The 22,340-nt window shown below is 54.3% G+C and overlaps 2 protein-coding genes and 1 long non-coding RNA gene across 5 annotated transcripts in view; all 3 read left to right on the top strand.

Annotated features, from left to right (window-relative positions):
* The first annotated feature begins 671 nt into the window (after window positions 1–671).
* On the top strand, window positions 672–11,672 carry SRF (serum response factor). 3 transcript variants are annotated; one of them, XM_026048369.1, is made up of 7 exons: window positions 672–944; window positions 5,091–5,352; window positions 5,662–5,844; window positions 7,205–7,324; window positions 8,093–8,278; window positions 8,793–8,872; window positions 9,155–11,672. In XM_026048369.1, the coding sequence occupies exons 1-7, from the start codon at window positions 777–779 to the stop codon at window positions 9,248–9,250; spliced, it is 1,095 nt and encodes a 364-aa protein (XP_025904154.1). In that variant the 5' UTR covers window positions 672–776; the 3' UTR covers window positions 9,251–11,672. The 3 variants fall into 3 exon arrangements, with proteins under 3 accessions (XP_025904154.1, XP_025904158.1, XP_025904155.1); XM_026048373.1 differs by lacking the exon at window positions 5,662–5,844 and having other exon boundaries at window positions 8,796–8,872; XM_026048370.1 differs by lacking the exon at window positions 5,662–5,844.
* A 1,290-nt stretch (window positions 11,673–12,962) lies between these two features.
* Window positions 12,963–13,958, top strand: LOC112955104. The gene is made up of 3 exons (XR_003250832.1): window positions 12,963–13,125; window positions 13,649–13,797; window positions 13,927–13,958. It is a non-coding gene; the product is annotated as an uncharacterized LOC112955104 (long non-coding RNA).
* A 1,729-nt stretch (window positions 13,959–15,687) lies between these two features.
* CUL9 (cullin 9) overlaps window positions 15,688–22,340 on the top strand; it is a 31,122-nt gene continuing 24,469 nt past the window's right edge. The window contains exons 1-2 of the mRNA XM_026048368.1: window positions 15,688–15,855; window positions 16,205–16,377. Of these exons, the coding sequence (XP_025904153.1) occupies window positions 15,708–15,855; window positions 16,205–16,377 (321 nt within the window). The 5' untranslated portion in view covers window positions 15,688–15,707. The remainder of the gene's footprint in view (window positions 15,856–16,204; window positions 16,378–22,340) is intronic.

Here is a 22,340-nt window from a genome sequence, read left to right as displayed (position 1 = left end):
CCGGGCCGGGCGGGACGGGGCGGGCGCCCAGGACAGGCCCGGAAACGGCGGCGCCTTCCCGGCAGCCGGGCCCGGAGCCGGCGCCGCTGGCAGCGGGGTCTCTGGCCAAGGGCCCGGGGCTTCCCCGGCCCCGCGCCGCTTCGCCGTGCGCCTCCTCCGCGGGGCCATCGGTTGCGGCGGTGCCGCGGGGCACGGAGGGAGCCGGCGGTGTTACCGGCCCGCGGGTGCTCGGAGCATCCGTGTGCGGGGCCGCATCCTTGCCCAGCAGAGCCGTGTCCGGCCTGCGGCGCGGATTGGGGGCAGCCGGGGGCGGGTGGGCTCCGCAGCCCTGTGTGCTGCTCTTGCCAGGCAGCGCGGGCAGCCTGTTCCCAGGGGATGAGAGCAGCGGCGCCCGTGCAGGCAAGTGGGATGCTCGGCATTGAGGCAACCTCTGTCCTGGAAGTAGCCGRGGGAGACTCTTCCTGTGATCCCTTGGCATACACCTCCACCAAGAGGGTGCTAAGGGAGGTGGGAACTTGCAATGGGATGTGTCAGCCTGCAGGGCAGGATGGCTTCCTGAGTAGCGATTGGGGGACCAGAAGTGGCATGAGCGCAAGTAGGAGTGTGGTGGGGTCTCATGTCTTGTGTTGTCCCAGCTCTCCATGACTCCCCTTGGTTCTCCCCTTGTGCTCTGGCAGGCGTACGAGCTTTCCACGCTGACAGGCACCCAAGTTCTGCTGCTGGTGGCCAGTGAGACAGGCCACGTGTATACCTTTGCTACACGGAAGCTGCAGCCCATGATCACCAGTGAGACGGGGAAAGCACTGATTCAGACGTGTCTCAACTCCCCGGACTCGCCACCGCGCTCAGATCCCACCACTGACCAACGCATGAGCGCCACAGGCTTTGAGGAGACGGACCTTACCTACCAGGTGTCGGAGTCGGACAGCAGTGGGGAGACCAAGGTAATGGCCCTGCACCCAGGAGCGTGGCCAAGCACCCTGGGGTGGTGTGGGCCCAAGCTGAGAGCCCTGAACGTCTCCAGACCTTGGAAGACCAAGGATAGAACTTGTGTTCAGCTGCAACTCCGGAAAGCTTGCTGTGTCCTCCTGGGGCTGGCTCCTTGCCTTGCCTGGCAGTGATCCAGGGGGCAGGGAGGTGGGCGGCAGGTGGCTTTGCAGCAAGGTTCCCCCACAGCCCACCTCCTGGGCAGCTCCCGGCACCCTTATCTCTCCCTGGGCGTCTCCATGCTGTTGCACTCATTGATAAAAATTTGATTCTGCCTCCATGGCCTTATAAGGCCTGGTTTCCCTCAGCAGAGTCCCTGGCAGGGCCCCTCACATTCCTTATAAGCTGCAGCTGTCTCTTGCTTTGGTGCTGTTTTGGAAGGGGGCAGGGAGGACATGGGGAATGGAAACATTTGGCTGGACAGAGCATTTCTGCTCTCTGCCTGATGTCCCTGCAGGCGCCGACTCTTGCTTGCCCACGTCACTCGTGGGCCTTTGCCCTGGGTGCCGTGATGGTGCCTGCTGGTGTTGAGCTGGCCACTGACCCCTTTTGGCTTGGGATAATACCAGTCATGTCTTGGAACAGGAATTTTGGGTGTCTTTTTGTCCATGTGTGCTGCTTCTGTGGCCAGTCTGTCTCACTTGTCCCCACTTTGCAGCCTGGTGTGTGGGCCTGCAGGTGCTGGCACCAAAAGGCTGGGATGAGCTGATATTGGTCCTGTGGCTTCTGGGCGCTGTGTGGAGTGCAGCTGGGGTACTGTGAGTTGCTGCAGCTCTGTTGAACTGGTTCTCATGGGCCGAGTGTTGGACTTCATGCAAAGAAACCCTCCTGTGAGCTGGAGTTCCTCTGGCTGGCGTTGTGCTCCATGTAGCCCCATGTAGGAGTAACAGCAGCTTTGCCATGCAGTAGCCCAAAAGTGTTTGATGTCTCTGTGCTGCCAGTAGTGCTAAAGACAGCCCCTGGGCATTGTTTCTAGTGTTGCAGAGAGGCTGCCATGTGCATCTGCAGTCCATGGCAGCACATGTTTGTAAGCACTTGGAGCTATTGGCTTTTCCCGTAAGGAAAGGCAAATGAGCCCTCTGCGCCTCTTGTGATGAGGCAGGTTCTATGCATTGGAACTAACCTGAAAGGTTGGTTCCCGAAGCTGACCCATCCCGTGGGATGGTTGGTCCACAAGGTGGCTCCTWAAACTTCCCTGGCAGAATTGCTAATTGACCTCCCAAAGAAAGCTGCTCTTGGGGCAGCTCGTCTACATGGGAAGTCTTGTGAGCATGGCTGCTCTCCACCTTCTTTCTGCTTGGTGACCCATGGACTCCATCTCTTGGCTTGTGGGCTGTGTGATGCCTGCTGTGGCATGTGTGGTTGCATCTTGTGGATGTGGCTGGCACATGGTGTAGTGCTGGAAGAGCCCTGTGGTTGCTGTGAGGCTGGGAGTCTGGCTTGGCATTCCTGTGGAGATCAGCTCTGTTGAGACAGACCAAAGAGCCCTGTAAAGATAAAGGGAGCCTGTGGGTGGACCCACACCTCAAGAGGCCTCATATTCCTCTTGAGAAGCAAATGGGATGTGGGGCAGGTCTATAGGTGCTGTGTTGGACAAGGTGGCAGGGAATTAAGCAGCTGGACCGCTGGTGTAGCAGCGGGAGCTGGGTGATGCTGTGCCACAAAGAGCAGCTATGCCCAGACGACACAGCTGTGGGGCTCTGACCCGTGTGGTCTTTCGAAGAGTCCAAAGGAAGGAGCACCCACAAGTGATGCATTCAATGTTGCTATGTTTAGGAGGGGATTTTGGAGAGAGCTCAAGAGCTCAGGACTGGAGTAAAAGCCCTGCTCTGATGACCCATTTTGGGATGGCAGGGAGGTGGGACTTTGTACAGCATGAGGCAGGAGGTGGAGCCCAGGTAATGATGTTGGTGGGTACTGATCAGCACCATCCCCAGCAGCCCTTGTGAGCCATGGTCTTGGAGTAGGACTGCTTTGCTCATGGAGAGAGGACCTGCCTGGAGCCCTGCTGCAGGACCGGGGCTGGCCTGGGATGTGCTCTCTCATCCCCTCCATGGGTCTGTGGGCCTGGTATAGACATCTCCCCTGGTTGTGTTGCACCCCTTTGTGACCCAGCTCCTCAGTCTTGTTCTGCAAACCAGAGCTTTCAGTGAGCTCTGAAGTGGGGTGGGTTGATAGGCAGAKACCTCGGCAAGGGGAGGGCCTTCAGGGCTGCTTTGCTGTGTCGGGATTGTCTGTGGATCTCTTGGTGATCCCAGCTGGGGGTATCCCATGGCCTTGCTGCAGAGGCTTGGATCCTGTTGCCAGCTGCCTTTGTACATGTGGCCTGGGCTTTGAAAAGTGCTGGTGGAGAGCTTGGCTTGGTGTTCAGGGCTCCTAGATGTACCAGGCTGGCTGTGGGGAGAGGCAGTGGAGTCTGACCCTGTGAACTGCTCTAATTCCCCTGAGAGCTATCACGGCCGTCCAAGAGGAACTTGGCAGAGGTGGGAGGAACCTGCGGCAGTGTGGGGCAGACAGTTACTGGAGCCTGTTGCYGTGGCCTCCTGCCTGAGCAGCTCTGCTTTCATGACTCTGCTAGGGTTTGCTGTCATGTCTGAAGGGAGTCTTGGTGATCCACCAAAGTGGGTCCCCATGGATCTTTTGGGATGCCTCTTTCTTCCCTGGGAGGATGTAGTGTGGGGGCACACAGAGAGGCAGGGCTGACTGGGGACTCTGTCTCAGGAGTGCTCAGCTGTGGGGCAGAGTGTGCAGATGAGCATGCCTGGCTTTTCCAGCTGGAAACGTGTGTCCTGCCTTGGGTACCTTGTCACCTGGGTGGGGAGGATTCTTGCAGTCTCCATGGTCTGTGCAGGATAGTGGGAGGATGCGGTTGAGCTCATGGAAAGTGTGTCTGCCTTGCTCCTTTATCACATGCCTTTTCTAATTCAGACTGTGGGGACTGTGGTGCCAAGGTGGAGGGGGCTCTGCTCTCCTCCTTCCCTGGGGCAGRGCTGGGTGCCCGGGATTGGCTCTCCCCGTCCAAAATGGGCTGCCTTCCCTTTTTTAGCTGTTCGTTGAGCTGTGAATTCCTCGTTCCTGGCAGCTTGACAAGCTGGGAACAAGGCGTAGCACGTGGGAGAGATGGGCCCACCAGCCTGCAGCGGGTAGGGGTGGGAGCACAGTGGCCTTAACCCTTCCCAGGCGCACTGGCGGCTGTGCTGAGGCCTGGGGACGGCAGATCCTTGCCGCCTGTGCTCCTATGATGGATGGAAGGTGGACCGGTGTCTTGGCAATGCAGGCTAGCTGAGTGGGATGGGAGAGGGGTCTCAGGGGACCCTGAGTATCCAAAAGAGGATGTGAGGGAAGGGGGCATGTTAGGCCCAGCATGACTGTGGGACAGTAGCTGGTTGTAACTCATGTGTGAGATCCCTTGGAAGCACTTGCATTGTGCCTGGGTCCTGCTGGTGGTCCAGGTGCTATTTCTTATCCACATTCTACCTTCATTCTTGGAGCTGTTTGGAGGCCTTGCCTGGAGCCTGCCAAAGTAGATGTCAGGGCTGCATTTTGGGCCTTGCTGGTGTCCTTGGTGCTTGAGATTGGCTCAGTCCCTTTCCATGTGCGGCTCACTGTTGCCCTTAAGAGACAGTTCTTGGCTTGCTTTTAGCCATGTGTTTCCTGCTCTAAGGGAAGTGGCTGTGTTTTCCTGACAGGAGCCCTTGTGTTTGCCTTTGAGCCTCCTGTTCCTGCAAGGGCTGCTCTTGCCTCCTTGGGACCCAAAAGCAGCTGTTCCTTCTGACAGATCAAGGGGACTCCTGGGTGCCTGGGGAGGGAAAGGGTTGCTCTGTCCCATGATATCTTGTAAGGAGGTTTCTCAGGGGACCCATGCAGCCCTGGGCTTGCATCCAAGATTGACACTGAGCTGTCTCCAGCTTTGCTTATGTTGTTGGGCACAGTCTCTTCATGTTTGCTCAAGTGACTCCTATCTGTTCTGTGTGTTTGCAGTGAGCTATGTCTATTGCTTGGGAATGAATTTCAACCTACAGAGTCTGGCTTGGCCATGTTGGCAGATGTTGAGTGGACCAAGGGCCTGGGCTGARTTCTCACCATCTTGTCTCATCCTATAGGACACGCTGAAGCCAGCATTCACAGTCACCAACCTGCCAGGGACGACATCCACCATCCAGACAGCCCCAACCACATCGACCTCCATGCAGGTCAGCAGTGGCCCCTCGTTTCCCATCACTAATTACCTGGCGCCTGTATCTGCCAGCCTCAGCCCCAATGCTGTCACCAGTGCCAATGGAACAGTGCTGAAGACTACTGGAGCCAGCGCAGTGACATCAGGGGGCCTCATGCAGATACCAACCGGCTTCACCCTCATGTCAGGTCAGTGTGTGTCAAGGCTGAAGATTGTGTCCATCTATCATGCTACACAGAGGGCATTGCTGCCCTTCCCAGGAGAGGATACCGAGCGGCTGGTGGAGGTAGAGTGGCTGCTGCCGTAGGGTGAAGCTGGGTCCTCTTGCTTGGAGGAGGTGTAGGAATTGTTAGCAGGGGAGTGTTAGCTGGCCCTGTTGCTGGGAGTGGCACGATGGCAGGGAGCTGAGCTGGGATCCCAGGGCAGCACCAAGGAGCCGGGAGGGAGTGAAAAGAGCTGCTGGTGACAAAGCCTTTCTTTCTCCCTCCTTTCGGCAGGTGCTTCCCTTCCTCCGGGGACCCCTACCATTCCTCTCACTCAGTTACAGCCGCACTCCCTGGCTCTTTCCAGTCAGCAGCAGGGCCAGGCGATTGCGGGTACGGCTGGACAGCTGCAGCAGGCACAGCAGACAGTCTTCCGCTTCCCTGCCAGAGCTGGAGGGCAGATCGTGTCGCTGACAGGTCAGCACTCGCTTCTCATCCCCTTGCTTAAGGTGGGGGTATGGGAATGCCCCTGGGGAGGGTGCCAGGCCCTGGCTAGAGAGCTGATCCCAGCAGAGACAGAAGTATGGAGGAGAACACCAGGGCTGTGGGCTAGGGGGAGAGATGGGAAGGCAGGAACAGCTTCCTAGAGGATGCAGATGAAGGGGAGCAGCAGGTTGACCATCTTCTGCCCCCAAGATTTACCCTGGCTCTGAAGGTTGAGGATATGTGCTTGTTGGTGGAGCCATACCCTCAGTTGAGCTGTATGACTGGGAGAAGTGACAGTGGGAGCCCACGGGGGCTCAGATGTTCTGTGAACATTGGTTGTGTGCTGACATTTGGCTCTGAGCAGCTGCCCTTGTGGTTGGACACAGATTTGTGGTCAGTCAATGAACCACAGTGCAGGAGATGGGTCAGGAGAGACCCAGAGCGCTGGAAGGGAAGGTGKTGTTGTGCTGTCCTGTGTGTGCGTTATCCTCTATAGGAATTCCTTGTCGTGCAAAGACGAGATCATCTGAATGTTGTGCTAGGGCATGGTGTATTCCCAGTCGCAGATTCAGACCACGGTGCTAGACTCCTGTTTGTGGGGGAAGCTGTGACGTGTGTACCACGAGGCGCTGTTTCTCATGTCCTAACTCTTTTTACTTGAGGCAATGAATCTCCTGTGTGCTTTCCCAAAGTCCTTAAAGAAGCAAGTGGACAGCGCGGCCCTGCACAACAGGGGCTGCGTTTCCATTGCAGTCCTTGGGAGCTGTGAGGATCATGAATTTTTTCTCTGGTGTGTGGGCAAATGCCCACCCTGGGTGAGGTGTCCTTGTCTCTGCTCTCCTGTGTACCTTGTTCTTCTCTCTGGAGACAGAACCTGAGTGTGGAAGTTGTAGGGCCCTACTGGCCTGGGCATTTATGCTCTTGCAGTTTTTGTGACACTCCTGCCTGATCTTTGCTGGCTAACAAAGTTCTGTTCTGCTTGGCACTGGAGGCCCGTGCCTCTCATCACCTTCTGGCATGCCAAGGTCTTCTGTGCTGTGCCCTGGCGAGTCTGGCAAAGATGGGGAGGTCTGTATATGCCAGAATCATTCCTGGGAGTTGATGAAACACTGCAGTTGCCTTTCCAAGGAGGAGGCCTGAAGGATAGCCAGCCCCTCCTTGGCTCCTGTGTGCCAGCAAAGGGGAGCTTTTGAGGGCAGAGCCTTATTTCTGACAYGTGCTGCCCTTGACTGCCCTTCCCCAGTGCAAGCTACAGTGGCTTGTTTGGGACTGGGGAGGTGTAAAGGGCCCATGCAGAAGCCCAGAGCACCTGCCTTGATATGCGGGCTCAAGGGCTGCTTTCTCTCCCCAGGTGGTACTATGGCTCAGCAGGTCCCAGTCCAAGCGATACAGGTGCACCAGGCACCGCAGCAGATGTCCCCTTCCAGTGACAGCAGCACTGATCTTACTCAGACCTCTTCTAGCGGAACAGGTAATCAGTGCTTTGCAATCGCTTCCTTCTATCTTCTTTCCTGACTGCTGCTGGTAGCAGCCTCGTGTGGACCATCGACCTTGTGTCTGCTGCCTGCCCACCCTTCTTCTCAGCCCTATTCTGTCCAACCTTTCTGACAGCTTTCTTGGTGGTGTTTATCCTGAAATTAATGTACCTGGAAACACAATATTCCTGTTGCCCCTGGGAATGCTACACCTAGACAGATGTTGCTGTAGATAGGATGCTTCATATGGGGTTGCTGGAGTTCTCCATATCTGTCACCTGCTCTTATTTGCAGCATGTGTCTGGAGAGCAGTAGTACAAGTTGCTCTAGTCTGCCCAGTTCCTGTGGGTTCCCTGTTTCTTAGGGCTAAGCTGCTTGAGATTATAACTTCATGTGCAGGGGACAGCTCCTCTTAGCAAAGCCTAAGTGGGAGCTGAACCTGRTTCCACAGCTTTATTAAAGCCTTGTTAGGAGATGCATGTTATGGTTTGAATTAGATTCTAGGYTATTTGGCTACTGTGCTTTTTCTTCCTCTCATCCTCACTGACACAGGATGAGATTTGAGCTCTCCTACYTGCCTTTTGCCTGGGGTTTTCCCTAGGAGCTTGGGAGAACAAGACTGGTGTCTCTGCTCCCCAGAGCACAGTGCCAAAAGGTGTCTTGGAGCTGGCCTTGGGGGCATGTAGTAGCTGAGGGAGGGATKCTGAGTGGATGTGCACGTGGAGCATTCCTTTCCTGTGGCTTACAACGTGTCTTGGTGTCAGTGACCCTCCCAGCAACCATCATGACGTCGTCCGTGCCAACCACGGTGGGTGGTCACATGATGTACCCCAGTCCACACGCGGTGATGTACGCGCCCACGTCTGGCCTTGCGGATGGTGGGCTTGCAGTCCTCAACGCTTTCTCGCAGGCGCCCTCAGCCATGCAGGTGTCCCACAGCCAGGATCAGGGTAAGCTCTGTGGAGTGATGCTCCCCTATGTATAGAAATGTTACATGTTTATTGCCAGGGGTTTTCGGCGAAGTGGTCCTAGCAAGGCATGGCAAGGGTGATGCTTGAGATGTTCTTTTAGATCCCCTGCCCTTCTCCTGTGCAAGGGATTGCTTGAGCTGTTTGCCTATGAAGATGTGAGGGTGGCCACGGTGGGTGGGTGTAATGGAGGGCTGGCAGCAGGAAGGAGCTGGAAGCAGCCATACTRGCTGTTCTGGAAAGGATGTGAATTGTGTGATGTGATGAAGCATAATGAGGCCATGCAGGTGACAATTGCACTGGGGACTTGAGCCTCTTTATGTCAGCATTTGGAAAAATGGTGCATGTGGCTTTCAACTGGGATGCTTTAGTGTATGCAAACAGGCACCTTCCCCCTTGTGAAGCTTCACAGAGCTCGGGGGAAAGGCTCAGTAAAGGCCACATAGGGGAGCACTACTTAAAGGACAGTGTGATTCTTGTTTTGGTCTGTCCATAGCAGGTGGCGTTCCCCAGGTGTTCCTGACGGCTCCCTCAGGCACTGTTCAGATCCCAGTCTCAGCTGTGCAGCTTCACCAGGTAGGTGCAGAGCGCTGCTTGTGGATGTTGAGAGGGGTGTCCTTGTTCCCCATRCAGAGCAATGTTGACCCTGCTCTCTCCCGGCTTGCACATCCTTCCCAGACCTGGGCACCTGGGTTGGGCAGGTCCTAAGGTCTCTGAGATGTGGGAATGCTGCCTGCTGCCACCTCAATTCTCCCTCCTCAACGGGGTGCCTGGAGGGACAATGCCACCCTGGCTGCTTGTGTGCGTGGCCGGAGGGCATGTCAGCCTCAGTGTTCCTTCCTCCCTTCTCTTCCCTAGATGGCTGTCATCGGGCAGCAGAGCAGCAGTGGCAGTAGCCTGACGGAGCTGCAGGTGGTCAACTTGGACACCTCACATGGCACCAAGAGTGAGTGAGGCCTCTGCTGCTGGCCTTGTGCTGTCCCTGGCCTGTCACACCGGTGCCAGCAGCAATTTCTTCTCGTACAGACTGCACCAGTTATTTATTGTTGCCTTTTCACGTTTCCTTCACCTACACATGCACACACACACGCACGCACACATCCCCCAGCCCTCCCCAAACACATGGGCCACATGTGTGGGGCTGCTGGACCCACACCAAGGGTGGAGCCGTGCTGGGGCCAGGCTTGGGGGGGCGTCTGGATGCTGCGATAGCCGCGCTAGTCTCACGCCAGCCAAAGAAACTTGTCCCTCATGAGTAGGGCGTGCTCTGCGCTGTAAATAAATCCCGCGGGCCATTCCCACTTGGAGTCTTTGGCATCCTTCAGGATGCTCCAAGTTGCCTCGGGCCCATGTCTGTCCCGCAGGCTGCAGCCCAAAGTGGCATGGGCTAAGGCTGTGCTGCTGGCCTCAGCAATGTGCCTTTGGGAGGGGTGACAYGTCCTGGCTGCAGCAGCTCATTTGGGAAAGGGTGCTCAGCTCTGCTGTGCATGGCAGGCTCAGCCCGTGCGTGCTCCCCCTGGACAGAGGTGGGGGGCTCCTCAGGCAGGTGCTACCTGCAGCCTGGGGCCTCATTGCCCTTGTATGCACTACAGCGAGCCTCAGCCCTCGGTGCCTCCTTGGTGGGCTGCCCAGCAGGGGCACAGCCAACCGCTCTGCCGTCCTTGCACCGCCAGAGCGGTGCCCAGTACCACGAGGATTCCCCAGAGACCTTTGGTTGCACTCTGCAGCCAGCCCAGCCCCACGCTCTTGTCTTGACCCACACTGCGAGCAGCGTAGTCTACGTTATATCTGGCGGGGGGGGATGCATCTGAGCATCACCCGCATTCCCCTGCAGTTCTGGCCAGCGCTTCCTAAATTTCCGTCTGATAAAAGGTGGAGAAGCAACCCAAGTGTCATAAAGAAGAGCCCACGGGGCACCAAGCCGCTGGGAAGGTGGCAGTGCTTCCTCTGGTCACTGCGGGGGCCGCTGGCCTTCCGGGGCTGTGGAGGGGCAGTTGCAACACCTTGGGTAGGCACAGCACGGCAGGGCTAGGGGAAGAGGGATGGGAGCGTGCCTGCTCCAACAGGGAAGTTGCTGCAAGTGGCTCTGCTACCTAGCCCTGTCCCTGGAGGGAGAGTGATCAAGTGAGAGAAGCTGCTGAATCCTTAGGGGAAAGAGCAGCTACTGTAACTTTTTTTTAAGTTAAAGACAAAAGAAGCCTTGAAAAAAAAAAAGACTTTATTTTTCTAAGTGTTAAACTCAGTATTTATGTAATTCTTTAAGGAATAAAAGTTTGGCTCCTGTACAGTTTTCATGGGGTTTGTACTGTTGGGAGGGGAGAGGGGTGGGTGGGCGGGTGTGGAGACAGGAAAGGGCCTTGTTTTTGAGTTTGTATTGTAACCTTGAATAATGTTCCTTCAGCATTAGCGTTTAAGCTGCGCTCTCTGCCCACCAGCATGTGCCAGGGACCGAGGTAGATGTTTGCTTTCCTCTTCCCTGTGCTGAGGGCTCGTACACATACCTGAGACGTCAGGATGAATGGGTGGGAGGTGAGTGAAGCTGAAGCAGGTAGCCTGCTCTTTTTAGAATGAGGGGCTCGCAGAGTGCCTGGTGGCCCCATCCGTCCCCGTCTTGGGGAATGTTGCATGTTCCGGTCTGCAGCAGTGTTGTTCACAGCTGCCTATGGGGCTGTGGGCACCCCTGCTTCTCTCTGGGCTCTGTGGGGCTGATCCCTATTCCCTGTATGCTCCTCATGCAGGTAACCTCTCCTGCTGGGGCTATTCTTTCATAAAAGGACAAGGCCTTTCCTAGTGCCCCATGCCAAGGCAGTTTCCAGAATAGTCCGTGAGCCTTGGGCTGCCATGTGGCCTGACCAGTGATGATGACACCATGTGCTGCCTCCCTTTTATAGCGTTGCTCACGTCCTTACTCATGCCTCGTGTCCTGCAGCGGGGASCAAGGGCTTGCTGTGTGATGCCCCAAGCCGGTCTGAGCTGCATGGGAGCTGCTCAATGACACCTCCAAAGGAGAGACAGAGAGAGGAGAAGAGGGGAGGAAAACAAACAAAAAGGCAGGAGGTGGCTACGTAGGAGTTTACCCAGGGAGAAAACAGGATTTGAGTTTGTGCTATACTTTCTATCAGCAGATTGAGATGACCTAACTTTGCTTTGCCTTTGCTAGCACAGTGGAGTAGGGCTGCTGGGCCGGAATGGCAGGGGCAGCCCTGCTGTTATGTGATGTTGTGCGGTCTCTCCCCTCTGGCTCCCAAAAGGTAACTGCTGGTTAAACGCTAATGGTGTATTTTATTTAAGTGCAGACTTGTAAGAACACTTGTTTATCAGGGACGAAATTACATTTATTGTGTGGTAACATTTTTAGTTCATTTTACTGGTTTGGGGATTGTGTGCGTGTGTGCATGAGTGAGTGTGTGTGCATATCAATGTATGTTTGTGTGTAGGGGGGTATTTTTTCCAGTTTCCAGGGTTGTGTTTCTGGAAGGATGTGGAAGTAATCACAGTACTATGTACAGAGCTTTCTTTTGTATTAAAAAAAAAATACTCTTTCAATAAATGTTATCATTTTGTGCACAGATACGGGTTCTTGTCTTTTTGTAAAAATGAAGGAACAGGGTTGATTGCCAGAGGATGGTGTGGGCATGGAGAAATCCAAACCAGCAGTGGGGCATGGATGGGAGACTCTGAAGCATAAGGGACCAGCCTGTGTCGCAGATGATGACACAGAGCAGGACGCAGTCCACTGTGCAGTGCTGCACTGGAGGAACCCTGTGGCGTGGGTTTGGAGGAGGGAACGTGCTTGAAGGTGAGAAGCATGGTACCTGCCACATGGAGGGCTTCTGCCTGCCCCCAGGTGACCGTCCTGCCCTTGGACAGCAGAGCACAACCTGGTTCTGGCCCACAGTTTAGATCTGCATGCCCTGGCCAATGATGAGTTGGTGCTGGAGCTGGGAGACATGGATGTGCGAATGCTGATGGGCAGCCTGGGGCAGGGCGATCTCTGCAGGGAGGCTCTGGTGGCCCTGGAGAGGCAGCTCTGCTGCCAGGGCCGTGTCCCCACGGGCCAGATGGCCGCGCTGCTGCAGGACCGCGAGTGCTTCGCGCTGCTGCTGCGCAGTCTCCGGCTGCTGGCCGCAGAGAGGGCCGCGAGCCTCAGCGTGCTCAGGTGGGTCCCGAGGCAGCTCCACRGGCTGGTGYGGRTGTCRCAGAGCCTGGGGCTCTGCAGCAYATGCCGGCGCTGCTGGGGGTGCAGCAATGGCAGGGCAGCGCAGTGAGTGGGGAGCCACTGAGGGCAGCCCCTTTTCCACCTCCATGAGGTGCCAGCCGCCTTGGGGGAGCAGGGGCCGGGGCTTCCTCTGCCTGTGTCTGCTGCCTCAGTGACCTCCTCCCTCCTGCAGGATCCTGAACAAGTTTCTGGACGGGTACCAGGAGGACGTGCTGCCGTGGCATGAGTGCGTTGAGCCCTGTCTGTCCTCCCGGAGTGCCCACAGCAACGAGCAGGAGGTGAGCAGCTCCTGGGCATCTGGCAGCAGGTTCTGCTGGCTGCGCAGCGGCTGCTGGGGCTGCTCTCTGCCCGCGTCAGCCTCTGCAGTCGTGGGCCAGGCCCAGGAGCTCCCCGCTACAGGCTCACACCTCTTCCCCATGCCCCACAGGTGCAGCGGTTCCTCGACGTGGCGTGGCGGGCACCGGATGTCGTGGAGAGATACTGCGGGCTGTACTGGCGCCTGCACAGGGCCACAGCAGAGCTCTTCGGGCAGCAGGCTGCCTTTGCGCTGGCCCTGGCGCAGGGCTTTGCGGGTGCCTTGCTGCACCTTTCCTTCCCGGCTGCCCTGCACGTGAGTCTGAGCAGGGCCGGGGAGCCTGGCCCTCGCACGGAGCCCTGCCCAGGCTGGGCTGCGGCAGCTCTCTGGGCCTGCATCCCTGAGGGGCTTCAGGCTGCCTCCATCATCCCCGCCTCAGGGCAGCCGCCTGCGCTGGGAGCCCCGCTGCAGCCCTCGGTGCCGTCAGTGCTGGCTGCTGCCTGCCCCGGGCCCGGCGCCTGCCTGCACTGGGGCTGCTGTTGGGGACACAACCCCTGTGCGGGGCTGCTGCTGTTGGGGACACAACCCCTGCACAGGGGCTGCTGCTGTTGGGGACACAACCCCTGTGCGGGGCTGCTGCTGCTGGGGACACAACCCCTGTGTGGGGCTGCTGCTGTTGGGGACACCCCAGGCCCCTGCGCAGGGAGTGGAAAGGGTCCCCAACAGCAGCCCCTGTGCAGGGTGTAGGGGGTCCCCAGCTCTGTCGCAGCTCAGGGCTGCGGCCCCTGCCCAGTCGTGTCATGGGGGCCCCTCCTCAGCCGTCCCTGTCCCTTTGCAGGTGAGCGAGCGCTTTGCCSGCTATCTGGACGGGCAGGTGCGGGAGCTGCGCGGGATCACGGGCAGCACGGGGTCGTTGCAGCGGCTCCTGGAGCCCTTTGTCATCCTCTGTGGCCTGGAGCTCAGCCATTCCTTTGAGCACTTCTACCGGTGAGGGGCCCGTGTGTGCGTGTGGCTCGAGGGCGGCCAGGCCAGCGCTGGCAGCTGGTGGGTGGCTGAGGCTGTGGGGCTGGAGCGGGGCTGAGGCCGGCGCTGTGCTGATGTTGGTGGCTGTGGCAGGTACTACCTGGGGGACCGTCTGCTGGCGCAGGGGCGCTGCGCGGCAGCGTAAAGCAGGCTCTGTCACCGCTGCAGGTGATGGATGCCTGTCAGAAGGGCGGCTTGGGCCCTGGCCTGCAGTTTCTGAGCTTCTGCTGCCACAGTGTGGACGTGCTGTCCTGCACCTGCTGAACCAGGGTTACCTACGGTGCCAGCAGGGGAGGCCCCAGGTCTTAGTTTACGTTGCAGCTGAACCAACAGCGCCTCTCGGTCGCTTTCCCCTTCCCATTGCTATAAAAGGCAGTGTGAGAATTGGAGGAGACTGGGCCTCTGCCCAGCAGTATTTGCAGTCTCTGGCCATCCTTAATAGCAGATATCCAAGAAAGCGTAACATCAACAAAGGAGCATAGTGCTAGTGCATCTAAGTGTTTCTCTGAGCCTCGAGAATGCTATTCCTGAAAGGTTGCTGAGGTTTAGTCTCTACTTTGTTTCTCTTCTCTCAAGTTCCTTATGAGCCTATTCTTTTGGATGTCTTCTCCCATTCTCCAGCCAGGGATTCCTTGCTGGGAGTCATGCCATGGTCTCCCACCTGGATTCAGCCCAGTCTGTGCRGTTTCCTCAAAGATCTTTTTGTTGGTGTTGGTGTGGAACCAGGCGACTTCTTGATTGAACCTTCTGGGTTTCTTCCCAGACCTTTGCTAGACACTTGGTCCCTTCCCTTTTAGGCTTCCTGTCATAGYTTCAATAGGAGCCGTAGGTCCCTCTCAGCACCTGGGTCTTCGCTTGAACTCCTTCAAACTACCATAAAAACAGGATTAAATAAAACATCTAGACATTAGRGGCTGTGAAATTTGGTCACCTGCTGTGAAAGTTCTAGTGGTTTGTCAGTGTCTGCTGAGTCAGATTGATTTGTTTCTCTGGGTATTGGTGTCTGAGCAGAAAAGATCGTGTCCCCTGTCAAGAGRGTAACAACAGACACCACTCCCTAACAAGAAGAGGTGGCAGTGGTGAGATCTGGCAGCCACGTGCATCTTACCRAGGCRCAGAGTGACACAGGCACAAAYTGAAATATAAGAAATTGAGCATCTAAAAAGGGAAATCTTGTCTTTTACTGTAAGTGCCATCAAACATTGGGGTAAGATACCCAAGAGAATTTGTGGACTCTCCATCCTTGATGATGCAGAAAAGGATTGAAAGAGCAATCTTAAGTCACTGCAGTTTTCTTGTGGGCAGTTAATGAATTAGCTGCAGGTCCCAAAAGTAGTAGACGCAGTTGCAAGGTCTAGCCATAGTGCTTCTCCTCCTTAAATCCTTTCCCTGGTTTCCCATTATGAATGATTAGCTGTGCAGCCACTTGGTGCATGCAGTAAGCCTGGGCCAGGATAGCCCTGCAACATCTTGCTGCCTCTCAAAACATAGAAGGAGGCAGGAGGATGCACCTTTGTAATGCACATCTTGCTTGTGTGGGCAGGTTTGATGTTGGGAGAGATGCACACTACATGGATTGGGGGTGGCTGACCCTCTTTCGTCTTCTCATTAGGGTAGCACCTGCCTTTGCCAGGATGCACATCACCTTTGCTTGCTGCTCCTGGTGGCATTCCTGGAGTCATTTCCTTAAATAGAAGCAGTTGGTTGTGTTCCTGCTGTGGGCTTGGAGGGCTTCAGGAGTCGTATGTGATAGTAGAGTGTTGTCACTTCCTCAAACTGCCATAGACCAGGCTTCTCTCAGTCACTGATGCTCCCTAAATTCTTTTGATGCTGCTCTCAGCTACTTCCCTTGCCCACTCAAAAGCTGAAAGAGGATGCTTAGAGTGTCTTCTGCGCTGCTTCAGGTGTTGGCCTACTCCTGTGTGTACAGCTACTACAGCCAGGACACCGAGAGGGTGGACATCATGGAAGAGCAGATTGAGAGCTTGGAGCTGCACACCAATACTCTGCAGATCCTACTGGGTAAGAGCCACAGCCTCTCTGTGTAGAAGCTGACAGTCCCTCCTGTCTGGTTGAAGAGGTGGGGTAACTGTAGTGAGGCAACAGGATGCACATGAACACTGAGTAGCTCATGTCTTCTGGCCTATACCTGGCTCCATGGTGTCATTTCTGGGGAGTCCACTGCAGCAATTTGGCTTCAGGCAGTGATTTTATGCCGAAAGGAGGGTCTTCAACGTGATCCCTCCTGAACGGAATATGTGCGCAAGGAACCTAAATAGTTGTGACTCGGGCTTTGTAGTCAGAGCTAAGGGACTTGGTTTCCGCTTATGAGCGTGAGGAGGGGTATGACTTTGCTGTCCTTGAATTTCAGAGGAAACACTGCTGCAGAGTCAGGATCTGGCCTCCTCTCTGCAGCTCCTGAAAGCAGAGCATCTGAGCACTGGCTTGGAATTATTGCACCGCATCCAAGAGCGTCTCTTTGCGATTCTCTGGCACTCCACACAGGCGAAGATCACATTCATGTTGGTAGCTTGTTTTGTCCAGGTGTGGTTTCATCTTGGGGTTTGATGTTGGCAAGCCTAAAAAGGGGCTTCGTTAATGAAGATGAGCAGAAAACACACACACAAGTTTGTAAGTTTGTATCTTTAAAAAGGAGGGAGGAAATTGCTCCCCCTTCTCTGGCTGATGAGCAGGACAAAGGAACACGGGCAGGTGGGAGACTGAGCAGAGCCTGGAGTGGGGGGGTAGAGACTGAGAGGAGCCTGGAGTGAGGGGGACAAAGGAGGTGCAAACACATGGAGGAACACAGGGAGTTGGGTGTAGGTGGGCCGGGAAGGTTGTAACTCCTGAGCCCCATGGCCAATGGGGAAAAGGCGAAGGCCGCCTCGGTCAGGACATCAGGATAAAAAGGGGCTGCGTCCTCCAGCAACTTGAGAGACCCCACAGGGATATGCCCAGTGGACTCTCCCTTTATTCGAATAATAAAGTTTTAGGTCTCCTCTGTCTCCTTTTTGGGCATTCAGTTCTCGACAGTGAGGTTTTTCCGCACAACTGGGGGCTCATCTGGGGTCCTTCCACCTTTTGGGGACAGGAGATGGCGATCGGAGTTGACAGCGCACCTCACCAAAGCTTTTGGTGATCAACTCCCTTCAATGGCAGCCGGCACTGGAGGACTGATTGGGTTCCCGAGACTGTCCAGAGACAGATGAGCAGCAGATCAGGGGGATCCGCAGGTAGAACTGGAGAAGTCCTAAGTAGTCTGACGGACAGGATTAGGTGCGATGGAAAGGACCACGAGTTAGTGCTAAGCCCAATGGAAAGGTCTCAGTGCAACAGAAAGTATCAGGTCCGATGGAAAGGACCGTGAGGTAGTGCTAAGTCCCKCGGAAAGGGCTCGGTCCGAGGGAAGGGACCCTTAAGTAGTGCTAAGTCCAATGGAAAGGACTTGGTCTGACGGAAAGGACCAGCAAGTAGCACTAAGTCCAACAGAACAGACTTGGTCCGATGGAAAGGACTACTAGGCCGTGCTAAGTCCAATGGAAAGGACTGGGTCCGATGGAAAGGACTGCTGAAATCTCACTGGTGAGTACTATGGGACAATGGGGAACAAAAGGGGTGATGACCCTGAGAAAGGTGCCTATGGAGGGCAGCAAAGGAAAGTCAAAAGAGAATTTTGGGGAAAAAAAAAAAAAAAAAGAAAAAAAAAAAAAAAAAAAAAAAAAGGATGACAACCCCGACTTATCCCCATATAGTACCTTGGGCAGAGTGTTGACGGTTTGGGATAAGTGTGCATTCCCTCAGAAGTAATCAAGGAAACAATGATGAAATATTATTTTTTTTTTTGTCCAGAATATAAATTACCAAGGGGATTTAGGTGGTCCCCTGTAGGGTCAGATGACAACCCTAGTCTTTTTTTACGTTTTGTGCCTGTATCTCCGTGATACTGAAAAGGCTTTCATCCCTTGTCAGAGCGGAAGAGAGAGATTGTGCAAGGGCAACATCTAGAGGAATCTATGTAACAAAAGGGASAAGAGAAAAAGGAGAACGGGGGTCTGAGGAGGGGGAGGGGAGAACAGGTGGGGACGTGTGGGATGTCCTGCAGTGCCTGCCCCTTCTTGTCATAAAGACTCCTGGGGAGCCACAGCTCCTGCCCTTTCTGCACCTCCTGCTTCTGGCGATAGTACGGGACATTTTGTCCCCTTTGGAAACARGAAAGTGGAGCCCAGTATGAGTTGCTAAAAGCCCCTCAAGCTCAGACAAAAGTTCTGCAAATGTCTTTRTGACAGGTTCCACTGGGAGGTCAGGATGCAGTGAGGTTTGGATTTGTGGTTGTGCCCTTGACCACTCAAGATATAGGGGGATTAAAGAAAGAACTGCTCCTTTATTTAGATGATCCTATAGGGGTGGGRAAAAAAAAGATGAATATCTAAGAAATGCAGATATGAGTAATAAATTTGATATGTATGATTTTCTTTTTGTCCCAGATTGTGATTGCAATCTGCTGGGAAATGATTCGATGGCTAAATTGGGAATGCAAATTGATATTGTAAGGGATGATAAATAAGCTGAAACTATTGTAATTTTGTGCAAAATGCCTTATAAAACGTATGCTTACGTGAACTCAGAAGTGTGAGCATTCCCAGGAAAATATGGAAAACTAGACATAGAACCTCTCCAAATAACTTTAAAGCAACCAGGCCTGGTAGTCTCTAAAAATCAGTATCCAATTTCAGGAGAGGGAAAGTGTTACAACCTGCTATGATAAAACAACAATTGACAGGGACAGTCCTCCCACAAGGACACACCGAGGCACTGGTCCTATCTGGACAAGCCTTGCAGAAAATACTGGAGGAATTTCGCTCCCRTGGGATTTAAGTTATTGCAGTATGTGGATGACTTGCTCCTATCGGGGGAACAAGAGAGGGTGGTGGAGGAAGCCACTGTGAAGTTGCCACCCAAAAAGGGTGTTGGGTGTCTGAGGGCAAGACACAGATGGTTTGGGGCATATTTTGACTGGAGGTTTGCAATGCCTTGACTCAGAAAGAATTCAAGGAATTTTGGAAGTGCCATTGCCCAGCACTAAGAGAGATGACAGTTCCTGGGGCTAGCAGGATGCTGCAGAGCCTGAGTTGAAAACTTCTCTGCTTTGGCTGGACCACTGTGTGACTTTTTGGCCCAGAGCAGCCCCAATGTTGTGGTATGGACACGAGAAGGGGAGCAGAGCTTTAGAAAATCAAAAGATAAACTGACAAGGCTCTGGCTTTAGCTCTTCCATATCCAGAGGAAAAAAAAAAAAGAATTATATGTAGATGTCAAGCAGGGCTATGCCAAGAGAATTTTAGTGCAAGAGCACGGAGGAATGCAAAGACCAGGAGCTTGTTTTTCTAGAATGATAGACCTAGTGGCTAAGGAGATGCCTTACTGTCTGTGGAATTGTGCAGCTACGGCCCTAATGGTAATTGAAGCCAAAACTGAACATAGGAGGATCCCTTGTTGTCAAGGTCCCACACCATGGYGAAGCATTACTAACCAAAAGGGTTTCTAAATGGATGAGAAGATTTAAAATTAAGAAGCAGAAGGGATGGTTTAACCCAGCTTCTTGCCTGAATGGCCCCGAGGGAGAAGAATCCAAGATCTCCAGACTCGGGCTAGGAAAGATTTGAGAGGTATCCTTTGGTCAGATGGGGACAATGCATTTAAATATTCATGGATCTTCATGAGTAATAGAAGGGAAGAGAGCCACAAGATATGCTGTCATTAAAGGAATGGAGCTGCTAGAAGGAGGAAAGCTACTGTCTACCCGGTCAGCCTAAACTGAAGAAATGTATTCTCTAATAAGGGTCTGTGAATTATGCCAAGGCAAGGTAATGAATATCTTGAAAGATTTTAAATATGCATATGGGGTGGTACATATGTTTGGAAAACTGTGGGAAGGAAGAGGCTTATTAACTCACTGAGGAACAGCATCAGTACATGAAGATGAAGCCACTGGGGCTCTAGAGGACTGGTGGAAGCCTTCCTYAAAATCTGTGCTGCCCTTGGTCTTTTTGTTCAGGCGAAACAGGCTATTGAGGGCTGTCTGATTTGTGCTAAGGCCAATGGCTGAGCTGCAAGAGAAGTTATGCGGGGAGGACGACCCCGGGCTGCGTACCTGTTCCAACGACACCAAGTAGACTTTACTGAGATGCCCCACATAGGGTGGCTTAAGCATCTTCCGGTAATAGTACGTCAGCTAACAGGGCAGACCAGGGCATTTCCGACTCCCTCAGCAACAACTGAGTCTGTAATTAAGGTGTTCTTAGAATAAATAATTCCTAGATATGGGGTGGCAGAGGCAATAGATTCAGGCGGAGGCACTTATTTTACGGGAATGATCCTTCAAGGTGTCAGGACTGCCCTGGGAATTCAATGGGACTTGCATACCCCTTGGCATCCCCAGAGCTCTGGTAAAATGGAAAGGATGAATGGGAACATTAAAAGGCATCTTTTGAAAATGGTGTTAGAAACTTGAGATGCTATGGACACAACTTCTACCATTAGCTTTGGCAAGAATAAGAATAAAACCTAGGGGAGACATTTAGCTGTTCCTCTTTTGAAATGATGTTTGGGATTCCCTACCCCGTTAACACCCAACCTGGTAGGAAGGTGGAGATAAGTGATATATATTTAAAGCAATATGTGGCTAGAATACTTTCTCTTGTGAAGTCTCTCCGACAGGAAGCCCAGCTCACACAGACCTTCCCCTTGGATTTTGCAGTCCATAACATCCAACCAGGGGATTGGGTCTTGGTCAAAGAATGGAAAGAAGCACCACAGCTAGCAAAGTGGCATGGACCTTAACAGGGGTTACTAATCGCAGCAACATCAATCAAGACAGCTGAGCATGGATGGACTCATCACCAGAGTTAAGATTTCCAAGACTCCGGAAATCTGCACTTCTCAGTTGAAAGAACAGGATGGAAAACTCCAGCTAACTCTCTGTAGATCTGTACCGCTGCTTGGGAGCACGTCAGGAAAATAAATGTTAGGTCTGTGGGAATCCAGGAGGGGTGGCCAGACATATTGAGCCCAGATGGTTAGTTAATAACCTATACGGAGTCCACTATGCTTCCAAAGATGATGAGTGTATGAATGTAGAGGTCTGTAAATACAAAATATATCCTGGAGAAAAAAAAAAAAAAAGAAAAAAAAAAAGGAGGGATTGAGCGGAAAACACAAAAAGTTTGGGCTTGAGCAGAAAACACACATCACAAGTTTGTAAATTTGTATCTTCACAAAGGAAGGAGGAAATTGTTCCCCCTTCTCTGGCTGATGAGCCAAAGGAACACGGGCAGGTGGGAGACTGAGCAGAGCCTGGAGTGAGGGGGACACAGGAGCCAGATGACCCGAGGTGCAAACACATGGAGGGAGGCACGGAGTTGGGTGTAGGTGGGCCGGGAAGGTTGTAACTCCTGAGTCCCTTGGCCAATGGGGAAAAGSAGAGGGCCACCTCGGCTGGGAAATTAGGACAAAAGGGGGGCTGCGACCTCCAGCAACTTKAGAGACCCCACAGGTATATGCCCGGTGGACTCTCCCTTTATTCGAATAAGGTTTTGGGTCTCCTCTGTCTCCTTTTGGGGTTTGCRGCAGCAACTGTACCCCAGATCCAATGTGGCCACTCTGTTCTGGCTGTTCTTCCACCCTGGCAGGAGTCCTGTGTTGGGCTCCAGGCTTTGAGGCAGAGTACGGTGAAAATCTCAAATCTTTTCCTGAGAAAGCCCCTGGGGGTGCCGGGGGGTGTGGGGGGTGTCGGGGGGGGGGGGCGCCCGCGGAGGGGCTGCGCGGCGCCGTGCCCGGGGTGGCGATGTGCGCGCGCTCTCGCGAGGGAGTTTGGGCCTCGCCGCCTGCCGTAGCGGTGTGCGACCCGGAAGTAGGGAGTTGCGGCGGAGTCAGGGGGAGCCCTTCCCTCCCCTTGCTCGTTAATGCCGTTAACGGCGAGGGTGGTAACGGCGGCTTCCGCTCCTGGGAGGCTGCGGGGGTGACCCCCCAGCCCCTTCTGCTGACTGCAGGGAGGAGGTAGTGCAGGTGAGGATGGACCGCAGCGCGTGCGCACTGCCCGTGCCCGGGAAGCCGCTTGAGTGTGGGCTCCTGTGTGGAGCCCCTCAGGTTCCCTGTGCGGGGCAGGAGTGAAGATGCTCTGCTGTGTAGTGCATTTTCTGTCCCCAGCCAGCTAACTGCTGGCACCCGCCTGGGATGGTGGGTTATTCCCAACTTCTTTCTGTGTGGGTGAAGCAAAGAGGCGCCCTGGCTGCTTCTGTGCAGAGCTCAGTCAAGTGACAGAGAGCAGCAGCTCCCAGCTTGGGTGAATCTGCATGTGTGCAGTAAGGCTTCCTTTGGGGCTTTGCCACCATGGACTCAGATTTGCAAGGCCAAGGCTGTCAGCTGAGACACTTACTCTTGCTGGCCATACGCTTTGGGGTTGAGAACCCTCTCCTCCTTTTTCCTCTCTGTTGCTGCAGACACGTGTG

Source organism: Nothoprocta perdicaria, unplaced genomic scaffold (genome assembly GCF_003342845.1).
Source record: "Nothoprocta perdicaria isolate Ctin4 unplaced genomic scaffold, notPer1 scaffold_538, whole genome shotgun sequence".
Classification (NCBI taxonomy): Eukaryota; Metazoa; Chordata; class Aves; order Tinamiformes; family Tinamidae; genus Nothoprocta; species Nothoprocta perdicaria.
The sequence above is the reverse complement of the archived record's forward strand: the minus strand, read 5'-3'. Positions and strand labels throughout refer to the sequence as shown.